The sequence below is a fragment of the Pleuronectes platessa genome, chromosome 21 (assembly GCF_947347685.1).
Source record: "Pleuronectes platessa chromosome 21, fPlePla1.1, whole genome shotgun sequence".
Taxonomy (NCBI): Eukaryota; Metazoa; Chordata; class Actinopteri; order Pleuronectiformes; family Pleuronectidae; genus Pleuronectes; species Pleuronectes platessa.
In genome coordinates, this window is record NC_070646.1 from 8,970,608 (window position 1) to 8,988,698 (window position 18,091).

At 43.6% G+C, this 18,091-nt stretch overlaps 2 protein-coding genes across 2 annotated transcripts; both read right to left on the reverse strand.

Annotated features, from left to right (window-relative positions):
* Positions 1–2,893: 2,893 nt before the first annotated feature.
* On the reverse strand, positions 2,894–5,955 carry LOC128426786 (uncharacterized). Its single transcript, XM_053413828.1, has 7 exons — positions 5,599–5,955; positions 4,646–4,729; positions 4,471–4,559; positions 4,203–4,388; positions 3,958–4,095; positions 3,472–3,664; positions 2,894–3,369 (listed from the first exon to the last, which is right to left on the reverse strand). Exons 1-7 carry the CDS (start codon positions 5,897–5,899, stop codon positions 3,065–3,067), a joined length of 1,296 nt encoding a protein of 431 aa, XP_053269803.1. The 5' UTR covers positions 5,900–5,955; the 3' UTR covers positions 2,894–3,064.
* Positions 5,956–6,297: 342 nt separating this feature from the next.
* LOC128427272 (uncharacterized) lies at positions 6,298–10,961 on the reverse strand. The gene is made up of 7 exons (XM_053414360.1): positions 10,709–10,961; positions 9,431–9,514; positions 9,256–9,344; positions 8,981–9,160; positions 8,238–8,375; positions 7,928–8,120; positions 6,298–7,821 (listed from the first exon to the last, which is right to left on the reverse strand). Exons 1-7 carry the CDS (start codon positions 10,959–10,961, stop codon positions 7,505–7,507), a joined length of 1,254 nt encoding a protein of 417 aa, XP_053270335.1. The 3' UTR covers positions 6,298–7,504.
* Between the last annotated feature and the right edge of the window lie 7,130 nt (positions 10,962–18,091).

Consider the following 18,091-nt stretch of genomic DNA (forward strand, 5'->3'; position numbering starts at 1 on the left):
TATTGCTATTTTGTTGAGATACTTTTATTCATGTTATCAAACAAAGAATTTGCTTTATTTGCTTCTTGCAAACGTATATTTTATTTTTAACTTTTCCTCAACATCAGCCTTTTTATTTACTAATGCAGAGTTTCATTAGTCTGACTGTGAGAAGCTGATTAATTTGTCTCGTGATAAGACAATTCAACTGTAGCCAGTGCAGCCTCCGTTCGGACAGAAACAAAGAGGAGGAGGGTAAAAACGCCATTATCTTTTTATTAGACTTTTATTCTTGTAAGACACATTCAATACATAAAGGAAAACACACACTGTCATTGAATCTCACAAACCAAGAAACCATTGTTTTAAAACAAACATATTTAAATCATATGAACTAGTTAAGAACACACATTCATACTGTGCTAGGAACACACTTTAACCTTAAAATGACATGAAGGACATTATGAAAAATAGATACATTATGTAGAAATCAGTAGAAACAAGCTATATAAACACAATCTTTCGTGTTATTCAATGAGTTATATTTTCTAGGGACATCAAAACTGTTAATAGTCTATTTAAAACCGTGAATTATTAATATGCATAATATGAATATCTGCTGATAAATCCTAATAAAACTTTTGTTGCAAAAGTTCCAACTGAATCACTTCTCTCCTTTATGAATCCTCACGTCTCGTACAATAGGACTGAATCTTTAACCTCACTCAGAGACACTAAACGGTTTCTCTCCTGTATGACTCCTCATATGTGTATTTAGATTGCCCCTTTGGTTAAATCTTTTACCACACTCAGAGCAACAGAACGGTTTCTCTCCTGTATGAATCCTCATATGTTTATTTAGATGGGCCCTTTCGTTAAATCTTTGACCACACTCAGAGCAACTAAATGGTTTCTCTCCTCTATGAATCCTCATATGTGTATTTAGATTGTCCCTACGGCTAAATCTTTTACCACATTCAGAGCAACTGACCGGTTTCTCTCCTGTATGAATCCTCATATGTGTATTTAGACGGCTCTTTTGGTTAAATCTTTTACCACACTCAGAGCAACTAAACGGTTTCTCTCCTGTATGAATCCTCATATGTTTTTTTAGATTGTCCCTACGGCTAAATATTTTACTACACTCAGAGCAACTAAACACTTTCTTGTTTCTTGCATTTAAACCAGTCTGAGGTGTACCGGTACTAGAAAGGTACCGCGGTACCCTTACGTTAAAAACGATACGGTTTTGCATATTTTTAGTACCGGTACTTCATTGAAATAGCAGCAATCAGAGCGCACTCGCTGTTCCGCTCCCTGTCACTCTGCATTCCGACTGCGAGGGGCGGGGCTGCCAGCTCTCACACATGCAGGCGGCCCTCACTCACAGCGAGTGATCTCAGGGGAGACATGGATCTTGCCGACCGTCCTCGGCTTATTGAAAAGAAAGATGCGCGGAGTGAAATCTGGAAATTATCTGGCGCGACCGGGCGGAGACATAACCGGGACTTGAGCCTTTCCTCCTCCCTTCTCCACCTGCAGCAGGAAGTCTTCAGCAGCAGCGCTGATCCGCACATGTACCAACACCCGCAGCAGCTGAACGGCGGACATGTTCCTTCTCACTCTGTCTCTGAGTCTGAGCGAAACAGGGGAGCCAGCGGCACGAAACAGAGACTCCGAGCTCCGAGCCAGCAGCGACCCCTGTTGGACTGGAGGACGAAGAGGAAACTAAAGTCCTAGTACTGCACAGCAGAAATACTCTGTAACAAGTACTTACAAATACTAACGTATAATCAACTAAATAAACTTAACCAATGGGGAAGAAGAATTCGGATCATTCACTGAGATAAAAGTACCAAGACAGTAAAGTCATATTCTATTACCAGTAAAAGACAGTGAAGTAGAAATACTCAATAATTAAATTAAACAAACTCCGACAGTAAAACCAAAAGACAGTCTTTTTCTAATTGCACCTCTGGACTTTTTTTTGTTTGTCTGGTCATGATACACCTGTGTATTGATTTTTGTGAAGATCGGTCAGTGTTAAACGCATCCCGGGAGGGTCGGGGAGCCCGTTGAGCCGTTTTTCCACGCCCATTTAGAATTTTCACCACTTTCTAAATTTCAGCAAATTCTGGTTAGAATTTGAGCATGTTAAATACTTAAAAAAGCCAATTCATTTGCCTGAAGAAAAACAATCCTTACAATTTCAATAGGGCCTCCAATGCTCTCCTACTCTCCGGTGCTCGGGCCCTAATTACTTCATTTAGGGCTGGGTATCAGAGTCTGGTTCTAAACAGGCCCCTAAACTCCACCCTTAAATGGCCCTATATCAGAAAATTCACACAAAATTCCACCTTCCTATTGGACTTAGGTCATGGACCCAGATATTTTTTCAGGCCTCGGCATCACACGTCTGTCCAACTAATTTCAAGTCTCAGTAAAACCTAGTGCAGGAGGCTGGAGAAGAATTTTGCAACACCCAAACATCACACCACCCCAAATTACACGCACTTGAAGCCTTTCGAAGTGTGTGTCAAATGTGTTGAGTTGCCAAGCAGTTGGGATTTCCGTTAGTATTGCACAACACGACTGAGCCCTTTTGCCAATGCCATGGACTACAAGCATGAAATATTATATTCCTATATTTTTGAGCCCGTTAATCACTCAGAAATGCGTGGAATGACAAAACCTTACCAAAGAGCAGATGCAGCAGTGCCCCCTTGTGTCAACACATAACACATAGACGTTTTCAAACACCACATGTTCCATATCAATCACACTGACAGGTGGAGAAAACTTAATAACATTTTCACTCATTTCAAATTTATAAAGAAACACAACTTAGTTCATAGAGTGGTTAGGCCAATCTCTTATAATAACTATTACTAATAAAACAAACTGACAAGACACACAAGTTTGTTAAATTTAATACAGAGCAATTAGAAAATCACTAAATAACAATGGATATAAAGAGGTCCATGATCCAAAGTGACTTCAGTAGTTTTTATGTCCTCAAGTCTTTTCCTAGATAACATTTCTATGATCAGTCCTATTAATTCGACCTTAAATCAAACATCAGGTTTCACTGGTCCCTGCCTTTCTCCTTCAAGTGCTGAGATGCAACAAATTGCATTTTCTGGATGGCCAGCTGGGTATCTTCAGGGGAGATCCCGAGATGCCACACAGCCCGGACCGAGTTTTCAAAATGAGGGTACATGAGAACTTGTACCGCTTGTCCCAGTGCAGCCTCCTCTCCCTCGCCGACCTGGACCATGCGGGCGCAGAACTCAGCGGGACTCAAACCGGGCTCCTTCAAATAGAAACGCAGGATGTTTGTCTCCACGGTCGCCATGTCAACGGCGAACAGAGGGTCAAAGTCAAGCAGAGCTGAGCGAGGAGAAGAAGAGACAGGGAAGAATTATGAGCGGGGAGCATGACGGCAGCCAGTCAATGATTACACTTTCATGAAGAAAGACATCAGCTGCTCACCTTGAGCGAAGGTTCTTGCGTTGCGGTGATCCTCCTCCAGTCGTCCCACCATATCCAGTAAAGACACTTTTCCAGCCGCTGCGAGTACACCGGCCTGCCGCATCCCCCCACCCAGAGCTTTACGGCACCGCAGCGCTCGGGCGATGAAGTCTTTGGGTCCGGCTAGCATGGTACCCACAGGGGCACCCAGACCCTGAGACACACAGCAAAGTGAGTGTCTTATTTAGTTTTTCTGCAAATGCTTTGTCGGTTTCTAACACATCTGAATTTTCTCAAACACATAGGCAGGGCCGGGTCTAGACAGGCATGTATGAGGGGGCAGCCACAAATCTTGAGGGGGCATTGTGCCTAACCCTAACCCTAACCCTATTTAGTTTGAGGGGGCACAACATTTATTTGAGGGGGCCAGGCCCCCTCTTGCCCCTGCCTAGACCCGGCCCTGCACATAGGTATAAATTTGAGAGTCTTTGTGTTTTTCAGTCGCACCTTGGAGAGGCAAACACTGACAGTGTGTGTGTGCTGCAGTATGGTTTGTGGATGCACCCCCTGGGCCACAGCGGCGTTCATCACCCTGGCTCCGTCCATGTGAACCGACAGACCGTATCTGTCCGCTAAAGCACGAACCTTGGTGATGGAAACACAGCATCGGGAGGGGATCAAACTTGTGAAGCAAAGTTATCCACTCTGCTTTAATAAGGCAGGTACCGCAGAAAAAAACAAACCACTCCCACCTCCTGCAAGAAGGTCAGAGGCAGCACACGTCCTCCCTGGATGTTGTGTGTGTTCTCCACACATATGAGGCGTGTGCGAGGGTAGTGGGGGTCGGGGTAACCGTGGCGGATCTTCGATTCCAGCTTCATCAAATCAAACGATCCATCGGGGAGCGTGGTCACCGTGTTGGCGTGGACACCGGCCAGCTGCGTCAACACAAACATGCACCTTTAGTCCCTGTGGACGAGGGGCCCACACTACAGAAGAGTGCTGCTCCGACAAGCTCACCTGTGCACTTCCTCCCTGCTCATAGATGTGTATGTGCGACACATCGCCCACAATCATCTCGTCGCCTCGCTCCCGACAGTGCACCATCACTGCATAATGAAAAGCGTGCACAGTTGTGACCATTCTGAACTTGTGAAAATGGTTTTACACCCTTGCCAGTAAAAGCTGGGATCACCTGCGATGAGGTTACTCATGGTTCCGGTGGGGACGAAGAGCGCCGCCTCCATCCCAAACATGTCCGCTGAGATTCTTTGCAGCTCTGCAGATATAAATCAAAAACTGTTAGACAACTTAAAGTAAAAGCAGCTGTGCATCAACCAAACTACTCTCTGGACAGGTAGGGTGAATTTGGGTAATGTGGGTCATGTGTGACATGCTTAAAGCACAGTGTAAATGATGCCATTACAAGTCAGATTTGTGTGTCGGGGCTCACAGACACTTAGATGACACCACAGGAGCATTTTTTTTTTTTTTTTTACGTCTGAGAATCTTTCATCTTTAGCTTCAAATGTATTGGATTTGGCTGCAGCACTGTTTAGGCCTGGGTCTCCAAAGGTGTTTTGTGGACTCAAACACTTCACCCCACCCTCCATCGGCCTAGCGCTGAGTAGATAATGAGTGAACTTTCATTTTACAGTCAACTATTCTTTAATATGTTATGCAATTGAGGAGAAGTGTATATTATTGGTCCTTAACTCGTTTAAGTAGAGTTAATAAATCCTTTGAATAGATGCACATGAACGCATCAGAAACCACAAAGTGTGACAAACTGTGAGTTATACCGTATATTGAAAGTTGTATAAAAATGATAAAACATTTAGTAGTTAATAATAACAAGTTGAAAAACAGTTACTGTTATATATGTATATATAATATTGTTATTTGTATTGTATTGTTAATTCGAGTCAACAGATTCAACATTTTCTAAATTCTAAACATGTAGAGACAACAATCTTATCCAGAGGTTTGTGAACCTCATCACCTATTGTGACAGTTTAACATCCAGGAAAACAGGTTTTCAATATGCATCTACTCTATTTACAGCACTTCAAAGCAGTACAGTATATTTTAATATGTATAAAGAAGTTATTTCAGGTTAGTTACACAAGAAACTCTCCTCCCTCTTACCATTCACTGTGGGATCCTCTCCCATCACATCATCTCCGACCTCGGCCTCCGCCATGGCCTGTCGCATCGCGGGCCCGGGCTTGGTCACCGTGTCGCTGCGGAGGTCCACCACCCGCACGTGGGGCTCTCCGCCCGGTCCGGAGTACCTGGGCTTCGCCGTGTTGTAGTAACCCCGGGTGGAGGAGCTCCGTCCCGGCAGAGCCGCTGCAGCATGTCGGGCCCGCTGGTTTTTACTTGAAGCGACGATCGTGCATTTTAACGAACGAAACAAGAGTCTGCAGGTGAGTGCTTTCACAGACATGATCCCGCTGGTCTCATTGAGTCCATTTGTGTTGTTCTCGCATCGAACTTTGTATCGACGGCGTTGGGTCAATAACTGCAAGGACAGTTAATGGATTACCTATCAGCTGAAGGCCATGCACACACTAGTAAAGACCTTAAGGTGGCGCTATTATTCCAACAAAGCCAACTATACACACACACCAGTATCGAAATATTCCAGTGTGAATTTGATTATACCCCTGTCATTAGACACTTGATCATAACGGGCGAAATACAATATCATAAGATATTATCATCATCATTAGTAGTAGTAGTACTTATATTAGTAGTAGTAGTAGTATTGTTGTAGTAGTAGTTTTCATATAGAGTGATTAGCTTAAAGTCACCATTACTAACAATTGATGATTACTATTATCATTATTTTTGTTGTTGGTGCAGATTTTATTATTTGTTCCACAATGGGGAACTTTGCACTATTACAGCATCAAGAGTCAAAAAGGCATCAGCAATTAATAAGTAAAACTTAAGTTTGAAAAATAGAAAAAAATAGAAAAAACAAATATTCACAGTGTAAAGATAGGAAAGAAATTCTGGTCAAATTCTGGTCAAATATCAATGGGTGAATACAAGTGAATATGCGATAGGTAGAAGTTACATAATAAATATATAATAACAATAAAATAGGTGAAGGTTGTTTAAATGGTCAAGTAGCGTGCATCTCTTATCTTTTGTGTGGAATTACATGGTTTTGGTGGATGGTTTAAAAAAGGCAGAGCTGCCCCTTTTCCTGATTGTGTGATTGTTTGCAACAACTTAAACCCACAGGGCATAAGTGACAACTGACCGAAACTCCTGGGATGTGCTACTTCAGTATTTTACTCTACTAACATGTACGAACAAGACTGGTGAAAAACAAAGAGTATGTAGACCACCTGATACAAATTGGGAAATAACTGGTTTACTGCAGCCTAACCAGCAATTAACTTTGTTCCAAAGCCATAAACAGCAGTGTGTCCTCAGCATATCTGTGCATGTTCTCTGATGAGTATCACCCAAAGGTCGTTCATATACTCACACACACGTGACTTTGCCACATATAAATTTGGACATTTGGAATGTATATCTTTCGATACAAATCTTTGTGCAGAACACAGCAGAAGTCAAAGAAAGCAAACTGTAGACGCCCAACCTTCAAATATCCATATATAACAGGTGAAGGATCCTCGCAGATGTTTAAGATAAAGAAAGTGTTGCTCAACCCAAAATGAATCTTAATTGACTGGTATTGTTTCTTACTGATGAATAGTTGTTACGGATTTAGAGAAAGATGTGAACATGTCGAAGAAAAGACAGTATATTTTTGAAAAATCTAAAACATTCAACTGAACTTGAATAACTAAGAGACAAGAATGACTCTGGGCTCTTGTTAACATGAAGGAATGTATCTACAGTGTTTGTGTTAATAGTGATAAACGGGGGAATCGTTATCTCCTTTTGATATTGATTATATAAGTGTGTTTATTGTATAGTTTGTTTAATTACAAGATATTAAAAAACAATTCATTTGACTGAAACGTTAGTTCATACTGTGCAGCACCTCTCCCATAAAAGATGTCCCTGTGGATTAGACACTTGCTGAACAAAAGAGTTTCTCTTTTGAGTACTGAGACACAACATATTGCATTTTCTGGATGGCCAGCTGGGTATCTTCAGGGGAGATCCCGAGATGCCACACAGCCCGGACCGAGTTTCCAAAGAAAGGAATCATCGCAACCTGCACCGCTTGTCCCAGTGCAGCCTCCTCCCCCTCTCCGACCTGAAACATGTGGGCGCAGAACTCAGAGGGAGTCCAACTGGGCTCCCTGAGCCGGAAAACCACGATGTTTGTCTCCACAGACGCCATGTCGACAGCAAATAGAGGGGGGTCACAGTCGAGCAGAGCTGGGTAATGAGACGAAACATTTAAAAAAGAAGTTATGAGCAGGAACAGAAGGGGCAGCCGGTTATGATTATATTTTATAGATGAGGAAATATATAAGCAGCTCACCTTGAGCAAAGGTTTTTGCGTTGCGGTGATCCTCCTCCAGTCGTTCCACCATATCCAGTAAAGACACTCTTCCAGCTGCTGCTAGTACACTAATCTGGCCCATCCGCCCACCCAGGGCATGTCTCGTCCGCACCGCTCGGTTGATGAAGTCTTTGGATCCAGCCAGCACGGAACCCACAGGGGAACCCAAACCCTGTTGCACACCTAATTGTCAACTTGGCTTTGCCGACTCAACATGACTTCTCGAAAATACATGAAGATATTAGTATTTTCACATCTATTCTGGTGCGTCTGTGTTTTGAAGACCCACCTTGTTGAGGCACATAGTAACAGAGTGTGTGTGCTGCAGTATTGTGTGTGGAGGCACTCCCTGGGCCACGGCAGCGTTCAATAGCCTGGCTCCGTCCATGTGAACCGACAGCCCGTATCTGTCTGCCAAAGCACGAACCTTGGAGATCGGAACACAGCATTTGAAGATAATCAAACATGTTATGCTGCAATCCGCTTTGTACGGGAGAAATCAGAGCAACTGTCACATGTGTGCAACAGAGCGGCACAAACAGAGGAAAGAACCAAAAGGGAGTGGGCAGCAATCCAGAGGGCGAACACAGAACAAACAAAAGATCCAAGCAAGCAAAAGTTTAATTGTGCATTTGTGTAATAATAATCTGGGGGGGAAAATTCCCAATGTTCCCAAATTCCTAATGTTAAATGATGTGAATTGGTTTTAAATTGATGATGTCAGCAACTCGTGTACAATCTTTTACAACTCGAGAAAGAGGAAACTTCCGAGGAGCGTGTGACACACAGTTTATTCTCGGAGACGTGATTGACTAACAAGACAGGGGTGCTTCCGAAAAGTAGAAGGAAAACACACAGAGACAGAGAGTCAAATCGCAATTGACACACAAGTGTATTCAGAATAAAACAGGGGTCCAGGAGGGAATTAGAGCGTGACAATGTTGAAATGTAAAAAAAAAAAGAAGCTCAGCATGATACAAGACGCAGCGTTCTCCACTACACGTACGCAAACAAAGTACAAATCCCTCCCACCTCCTGCAAGAAGGTCAGAGGCAACACACATCCTCCCTGTATGTTGTGTGAGTTCTCCAAACATATGAGCCGTGAGCGGGCCAGCGATGGGTGATCGGGGCGGATCTTTGACTCCAGCTCGTCCAAGTCAAATGTTCCATTACGGAGCGTGGTCACTGTGGTGCTGTGGACACCAGCCACCTGTGTCAGCACAAAAACACACTCATTAGTTCCTACAGGTACAAACTGACATGTAGATGAGGCCCAGCTACAGGTGTGTGCCGCTCTGTTCTCACCTGTGCGCTTGACCCCTGCTCATATATGTGCAAATGGGACAGGTCGCCCACAATCATCTCGTTGCCCCACTCCCAGCAGTGCGACATCACTGCACGAAGAAAAGCGTGCACATTTATCACCATTCTGAACCCATGGAAAGTGGATTTAGACTCTGCCAGTTGAAGGTCTGCTCACCTGCAACAAGGTTTCCCATGGTTCCACTGGGTAGAAAGAGCGCATCCTCCATCCCAAACATATCCGCTGCAATTTTCTTTAGCTCTGCAGAAATCAGTCACACACAGTGACATTTTTGCAACAGGAAGAACAAAAAGCAGATGTGCAGGAACTAATTATTATTATCTTAACTTTTTTACTAATGATGCCACTGCTGCTATTGTTACCTTCAGGATCCTCATTGCTATTGTCTGTTGGACTGTCAGTAGGATTAGACCAAAACTACAGGACGGATTTCCATCACCTGAGGAACACTCAATTAAAATGTGCAGTGGATCCATATAAACAAGCAGATCTGGTACCTTTCAAATTAATATTGACATTTTTACATCCGCAAATATCACATATTACACAGATGTAGAGTGTATGGCTGTGAGTCACTTTGAAATATCCCTAAACAAATGTGGGCCTTTTACGGCAAACATGCCGTGCTCAAGGCACAGTGTGATCTGGATGTAAACCTAAAGTGGTACATATGGTAAATAGGGATTATGGCCCCCATAGCACAAAACTAATCCCTGCATGTAAAGAAGAATTTGTGTCAGTTAGTGCTCCTGCAAATTTCGGTGGAATTTCAGGTTAACGACTGTTCCAATGGTGAAGTCAGATGAGTTCTCACAAGCGATTACTTATGTTTAGTACTTATTGTGTTTTTATGTTTTATGTTCATTGTATGCACCTTCAACCAAAGCAAATACAATTCTGATTCTAAGATTCATATGCAAATTAGATCACACCTTCGCTCCACGACTCCCCTGCCCACCCCATATATTCCTTCTTCCTCATTTCTATCCTGGGAACTCGACCTGTTGAGCCAGACAATCCGAAGACTGGTTCTGCCTTTCTTCCTGTTTCTCTCCGCTCCGTAAGGGTTTGCTCATCGTGGAATGTGGTTTCTTTCTGTGATTACCAACGTTTGGTAAAAACGTTTGATAAAAAACGAATAAAATACAACCAGTAGGAAACCTGATATGTGTATTAACGTGCCATGTAACAAAGAGTTGATCTTTATCGCCCAATTTGTGTGTGTGTGAGTGTGTGTCCTCAATAAAATGCACATTAACACATTAGGATGAACAAAAGTGATACAGACTAAATTTCTGAACAGAAAAACTGAACTGTTTATCACAGAGCAATGAGCAACAAACCCTTGTGCTGTACTTTTTAGCTATTTATTCAAAGTTATTTGAGTTAGTTACATATAAAAGTACAATTTGACCATCCCTTTCTGGTTCTTACCATGAACTATCGGGTCTTCTCTCATCAGCTCAGCTCTGTGCGCGGCCGCCACCATGGCCTGGAGCATCGCGGGCCCGGGCTTGGTCACTGAGTCTGTGCGGAGGTCCACCACCCGGACGTGGGCCGCGGGATGCCTGGTCTTGGGGATGACGGTGAGGTAGCCCCGCGTGGGGCTCCATCCCAGCAGAGTCGCCCCTGCTGCTGCTGCTCCCTGTCCTTTACCGGACAGCGCTCCTCTGATCAACACTAACATTGTGGAGACTAACAAACTGGTGTGAGACAAAGCTCCTTGAGTGTCTTTAACGCCAGAGCAGTACTTGAAATACCAGAAAGTGCACTCAGGTTGTATAATTACTGGGGGTTTGGGGAGGAGTTATGTTTAAGTTGATCACACAAGAGTAAAGTACTTAACGGACAGACACCAACTTTAACAACGATTAACTGCAGGTGGATTCTGTGATGGGTTGTGTTGTGCGTAATGTCGTAACATAATAAGATCTTTGTTCAGACAAATGCCTTGTGTCACGCTATCTGGATATCAAACTGCAAAGCATACTACAAACAGACTCAGGAGACCAAACGACTAAATCAACAGCATATAAAAGATGGTGGACAAACCTGTTCCCCACCACACACCCAGTCTTACACTCACATACACATTATATACCTATGTATATGTATATATACTATACATATTGAAAAGAACAGGGGACGATATTGGAAAACTAATTCTAACTGGAGACCACCCATCATTCATTTATCTGTGGCGAGCGAGAGAGGAGGTGTAACATGTGCTGGGACTGTAACCTCCCACCACCACCACCGCCACCCCTAACACATGACATGATGGGGCAGGGGGCTCAGGCCCAACCTAAACTGCCCTCTATTTTTATCAGCAATAAAACCGCAGTTCCCTTATGACTCAAAAGCTAAGTCAATGTTTGGAGGTGAAGGCTTGTGGGAATTTATCTGCTCCATACGAAGGAGGTGAACTCATTGTGCATCTGCTCCCTCCTCACTTTCTCCCTCTGACCTACAAGTAGCTGCTGCAAACCAGCCCTCAGGAGACAAAATGACAAAATCAACAGCATATGAAAGATTGTGGACAAACCTGCTCCCCACCACACACCACTTCTTACGCTCATATACACATGTGTATATATATATATGTATATATACTATATATATTGAAAAGAATAGGTGACGATATTCCCCCTGTCGGTCAAATGCTTTAGATGCATCCAAAAAACACCTAAAAATGGTGGTGTCATGTCTCCTATACTTACTAACAATTTACTCCAGTGCAAATATCTACACAAATCTGATTGTCAGTAGTTAAATTATGTATACTTGAAGTCCTTCCACGAGAAGTTGCTCTCGTACTTTGGAAAGTGCACTAGCCAGAGCAATTGGTCTGTCATTTTTCCGTGCTGGATTCTTTTCCAGTTTTGGTCTTAACAACTGACACTAATACGACAGACAACATAGAGCCGGATACTGTGCCACCAATTAGCGGACCAGGAAAACAAACAGCGCCGAGATCCAGTGGCTGGCATGTTTCAGATGTTCTGCTGTCCCATGGGCGAGGTCACATGATTTGTTCACTGCTGATTCTTCAATGCTACATCACACCTCACCAGGTCGGACCAACACTGCTAGAAACATCGCCTACATTTAATTCTTCACTATCTACACAATTAAAAATATCCCTGTAATGGTTTCTATATAATTCAGCAGTTTTTTCAGAACCATGTCACCGCATCAATACTGGAAGGGAAGGACATCTTGCTGTTATTGATAACCTTAAGCTCTGCACAAGGTTAAAAGACATCATCTTGCTGAAGCTTTTTGGACATAGACGTCTCCCTCATGGCCTCCTGGCGTCTTCTAATAAAACCTACTGCATGTTTGAACCCTAGCATTAGCAAGTGTTCAAACTCTTGGCCATGTCAAAATGCTTTAACTTGATAAATCCCAGTTTTTAAAAGCTTATTTGGCCTCTGACACATATTCATTCCATCCAGGTCTTTAATTATTTGCTTCACTCCTTTTGGGTCGAATACTCTACTGGTGCTATTCACAATTTCACCATACATAATACATACTTCTGAGTCAGGGATTTATAATAGCTGAGATTCTCCTCTAATCTTTTTAAATATTTTTTCAACCCCGTGTTTAAGCGATCAGATCATTCTCTGTTTATGGTACATATTGACTCTCACATTGACGTGGGTGAAGCCGCTCCAGAGTGTGAAGCATAATGCATCTGTGTGTGTGTGTTTGCCTGTAAGATCTGTTTACACCACGCGGTAGTCGCGGATGCTTCCGGGATTCTTCAGGGGTCACAAACCTGCTTTTAGCTTGACCTTTATCCCTGCCCTGTGCTGGAAGTCTAATTCTAACTGGAGACCCCCCCATCATTCATTTATCTGTGGAGAGCAAGAGAGGAGGCGTAACATGTACTGGGGGTGTAACCTCCCACCACAACCACCGCCACCCCTTACACATGACATGATGGGGCAGGGGGGTCAGGCCCAAACTAAAGTGGTCACTTGCGGGACTGCCCTCTATTTTTATCAGCAATAAAACCCCAGTTCCCTCACGACTCAGGAGCTAAGTCAATATTTGGAGGTGAAGGCTTGTGGGAATTTATCTGCTCCATACGAAGGAGGTGAACTCATTATGAAACTGCTCCCTCCTCACTTTCTCCCTCTGACCTACAACTGCCATGCCTGCATCCACATCACAAGCGCCCCCCCCCCCCCCCCCCCCCCCTCCCTCCCTCGGCTACACACATTTCCCACTCGCAGGCATCCTCATGGTGTCTTGTCTCATTGTAATCACTTCATAAAAGTCCCAGGGTGTGTTATCCGGGACCGCACTGTGCTGCAGTTACAGTTGATCTTGCCAGTAACAGAGACGTTTTTTTTTTTTTTATGAACCATAACAAGTCATCATAAAAAGTCATTAGCAAAGGCAGGGTCGTAAAAAAGGCCACAGTCGGTCTCGAGGGCCCCACAAGGGCCGTGAACGGAGAGAGATAAAGATGCATCTGTAAGCAGGAAAGAGGAGCGATGGGGAGCTGGGATAAGTGGGACACGTCCTGAGTTATTTTTCAGGGATCACTGCAACCTCACACTTTTGCATGTCTGTGCTTGTGTGTGTGTGTGTGTGTGTGTGTGTGTGTGTGTGTGTGTGTGTGTGTGTGTGTGTGTGTGTGTCGGTCCTTCTGTGCTTTGTTCCCCTCAAATGCCTCCCAGCATTCCTCGCTGGTGAGCATGGAGGGGAGAGTGGTGTTTTGGAGAAAATATTGGATTAGAGAAAAAGAGGCAGAGAGGGAGAAATGAAGGAGAGGGAGAAATATTGACTCCTTCTGGGAAGGAGCGAGACGGCAACGCCTTTCCAATAACCATAAACCCTCTGGGCTGAAAATAGACGAGCCGAATGAATAAACGAATGTGTTCATCCCACATGAGCTCTTCTCTTTCACAGACGGAGGGGAATGGAGGTGACCCCGCCTCCTTCTTTTCACCCCCTCCCCTCCTCTCTCCCTCTCTCTCTCTCTCTCTCTCTCTCTCTCTCTCTCTCTCTCTCTCTCTCTCTCTCTCTCTCGCTCTCTCTATCTCTCCTCTTTCACTGAGGCCATCATTTCTTCACTATGACGAGAGATATTAACCGGAACAAAACAGGTGTTTATGGGAAACCTTCCCTCAAATGAGGTTTTTCATCCACACACACACACACACACACACACACACACACACACATCCACACGCACACACGCACCCACGCACACACACTTCCCTGGGCGATGCAAAGGTGTTGACATCAGTGCCTGTGAAAAAAGAGTAACATCTGTTTCACATTTCACACTACCCCCCCACTCCACACCAACACCAACCCATATGTAATGGGCCATTCACTCACACACACACACACACACACACACACACACACACACACACACACACACACACTGCAGATGCATTGCTCTTAAGGTTTCTTGTCCCTGGTTTCTCAGCTTTTTAAAGGGTCAGTTCACTAGAATGACCCTGAGCAATGTGCATACTACCGCCAAGGCTGAACAGTCCCCTTATGAAACCACATTTAAATTATCTAGATACAGACTGTCACACACCCGTAAATTTCAGTACCGTAAAGTGTCTGTTTTATTTTTTTCATCGTCATCCATGAATTATTCTCTGAAAAAATCTAGGAAATTGTTTAAAAATGTCCCGTCTCACAATGTTTAAGAAGGTGAAAAACAAAATCCTGGATCCACCCCCTGATTCCTTATTTTCTGAACCATAACACAACCTTCCACCAATCGGTTCAGTAGTCTTTGCGTAACCCTGCAAACTAACAAACAATAAAGATGCCACAACCTCCTCGGTGATGGTGAACACCCCCCCCCCCCTCCTTCTCTCTCTGGTTGCTGATACATGATTTGCCCAGAAGTATGTGTACAACCAAACATAACACCGATGTGTGATTCAATCACTTTTGTTAAGCCATGAACATTAATCTGCTGCTGTAATGGCCTCCCCTCTTCTGGGAAGGCTTTCCACAGGACTCTGGAACCTGGTTGCAGGGATTTTTTCCCATTCAGCCACAATAACAGAAGTGAGGTCAGGCGCCAATGGTGTGCAATAAGGCCTGGCTCAGAGCTGCCGCTCCACTTCAGGCCAAAGGTGTTCGGTAGGGATGAGATCAGAGCTCTGTGCAGGCCAAACTCTTCCGCAACAAATTTGGAAAACCATGTCTGTAAAGACCAGTACTGAATCATCCATCTATTTAATTATTTATTTTCATAATTGCTCCGAGGTTGCATAGTGAAGAGATGTGTTAAAATGTCTTACTCGCTGATCAATAAAGATGCTCCAAAGATATCAAATAATTATCAAATAACAAAAACCAAACTTGCAAAGCAAGTGTATCAAGAAGTGTCTAAAATGAAAGAAACCATCTCTGAAAACACATTTTTGACGTGTATTTTGACTTCCACCAATACTGTAGTAGGCCACCAGAGGGCGATGGTGGTTCTTTGGCTTCACTTTTGGGAGGTCTCATATTCTGCATCCTTATTTACAAACTCAAAACTCATACAGAGCCTTAAGGATAGGGATGTCTTTCTTCTTTTTGCCACACAGGTTTGTTTTGGTTGTATTTGCAAGGTACTCGAGATATCCTTCACTTCTACAGAGGCAAACAGAATTTAGTTGGTGGTTCTACGGTCATTAAATAATGAAACAGCATCTCTTGTTTCCAGAGAAGTCGCTGCTTGACGGGCTTTCGTTGGAACTCGTTACTACCAAATAAAAATTCCAGATGAAAACACTTGATAGCAAAGTGTTCTGGAAAGATTTAAAAATGATCTGAGTGCTCAAATTAAATTGCATTCACTTATATTGTAGAACCTCTGCACATAAATTGTCTGCATGTCTTGAGGGAGAAAAAATGGGAACTTCATTTAGGTGAACTGTAATCATTATGCTGAGGATAGTTATATGACCATCAGAGGCAGGGTTAACCAAACCATGAAGATTAGACACTGTAGTAATCAGCTGCAACCACAATCGCCTGTGTGTACTCATTCCTCTCATCCTTCATTCATCCACTCATCCACTTCTCCCCTCTCAGTCGCTCATTTCTCATTCTGTTCATTCAGCTGTAATTATAGACCATGAGCAGCCTGTGTAAATTCACTTCCGAGAACAGTGGCATCTCTGGCTTTCTTCTTTCTTTTTTTTTCACCTCCTTCTGCTCCATTCATTTACCAGACCTTCAATTCACTCCTCGCAAATCCCCTGCGATCCTGTCACCCTCCTGACCCTGTTCTCACTCCTCCTCCTCCTCCTCCTCCTCCTCCTCCTCCTCCTCCTCTTCATCTTCCTCTCCCACATTGCCCACTCTCCCTCTCTCTCCCCCCTTACTCTCTGGGAAGTCATGTGACTTCTCTGAAGCTGAGCCCTATAAACCAGCAGTACTTGGGGGGCTCAGTGTCTATACAGCTCCGCGATTGGCTCCTGCATTCAGATGCAGTTCACACACACACACACACACACACACACAGCGGACCCCCTGTTTTCTTCTTTCAGGAACAAATGTGATCCATCACATTTAAAAAAAAAAAAAGAGAAGGGGGGACGTCTGTGTATGTGTGTGTGTGTGTGTACGTGTGTGTGTGTGTGTGTGTGTGTTAGTAAATGCCACCTTATTTAAATAAAGCAGTGGTTATTAGTCTAAATGAGTGGGCTTTTCTCCCGAGGTGAAGTCACTTAAATATGCACACACGTACCCACTGAAGCCCGAGCAGTGCCTGTTGTTTCATGTCGGAGAACATTGCATCCTGTGGCAGGTCAATAGCTGAATGGACTTAGGACTGAGGGTTGTTTAATCCCTGTTTGGCAAGTGAAACGAAGGACGCTGGTGGTAAAATGTCTCCGGTTCATTTTCAGAACCTCTTGGTGGGATTGAAGGCTCCTGTCAAGTTTCATTTGCAGTGAAAACTCTGTAAAATCCTGTGTAATAAAATCCAGTTTCCGTCCTTAACTCACCAAAAACTGTTTTTTATCCGACACTGCTACTCCAGCCGGTTGAGTAGTATAATAAAAAAAAAAAAACACAAGTCTCTGTGATATTAGTCACCACTGTATTATGTAACTGACGACCAGGGACATACACCCCCCACACACTTTTCCCATTGCTTTCAATAAACTCAGCAGTAATGTTGAGAGTGTTGTGTGCAGTGTGTGTGAATGTGTGTGGTAGTCACAAGTGCAGGTACCAAAGAGCTAAACTAGAACTATAGATGTGGTCCAGAATGAAATATCTCATCAACTAATGGATTGATGCCATGAAATATTCGATATTCATGGTCCCAAAAGGATGACCTTAAATGACTTTGATATTTTTCCTGTAACACCATGGCAGGTCAAAACTTGAATTTGTCCCGTGAAACATCTCAACACTACTCTCAACGTCTGATCTGGCATTGACGGACCATTTCTCCTTATTTCAGAAATACTTGCAATCTTTTTGAACAAGTGACCTTTTCGTCCAGGGCTGCCATGAGGTTAACGGCTTAATTATTCCCGAGAAACTGAATAAGGTACGGCAACTCGGAATTAAAGTAGAGGTTGAAGATCCTCTTGAAAAAGTGGACTATGATAAAGCTTCTATGTCAAGCTGTTGTCAAACAAACGAATCAGCTATCACTAGAAGGGCCCTCGGAGAGCGCATTCCTCCGCTAAGGCTAACATCCTATCTTGAAGTGTTTAAAAAAGTGAACAAAAATAATCAAATCCACTCCGATAGTTGAAGGGTTCTTTCTTGGCTCACACTCTTCCATGAATTTTTAAGAAAATCTGTTTTTTGCGTAAT

Bases quoted from the DNA above. Each gene is read 5' to 3' on its own strand.
- LOC128426786 (XM_053413828.1), bottom strand. From the start codon at position 5,899: ATGTCTGTGAAAGCACTCACCTGCAGACTCTTGTTTCGTTCGTTAAAA. The intron at 4,730-5,598 runs GTAAGAGGGAGG...TTATATCTGCAG, and splicing joins AGAGGATCCCACAGTGAATG to AGCTGCAAAGAATCTCAGCG. The intron at 4,096-4,202 runs GTGGGAGTGGTT...TCCATCACCAAG, and splicing joins CTCTGACCTTCTTGCAGGAG to GTTCGTGCTTTAGCGGACAG.
- LOC128427272 (XM_053414360.1), bottom strand. From the start codon at position 10,961: ATGTTAGTGTTGATCAGAGGAGCGCTGTCCGGTAAAGGACAGGGAGCA. The intron at 9,161-9,255 runs GTGAGAACAGAG...GTGCTGACACAG, and splicing joins AGCAGGGGTCAAGCGCACAG to GTGGCTGGTGTCCACAGCAC. The intron at 7,822-7,927 runs GTGAGCTGCTTA...CTCATTACCCAG, and splicing joins CGCAAAAACCTTTGCTCAAG to CTCTGCTCGACTGTGACCCC.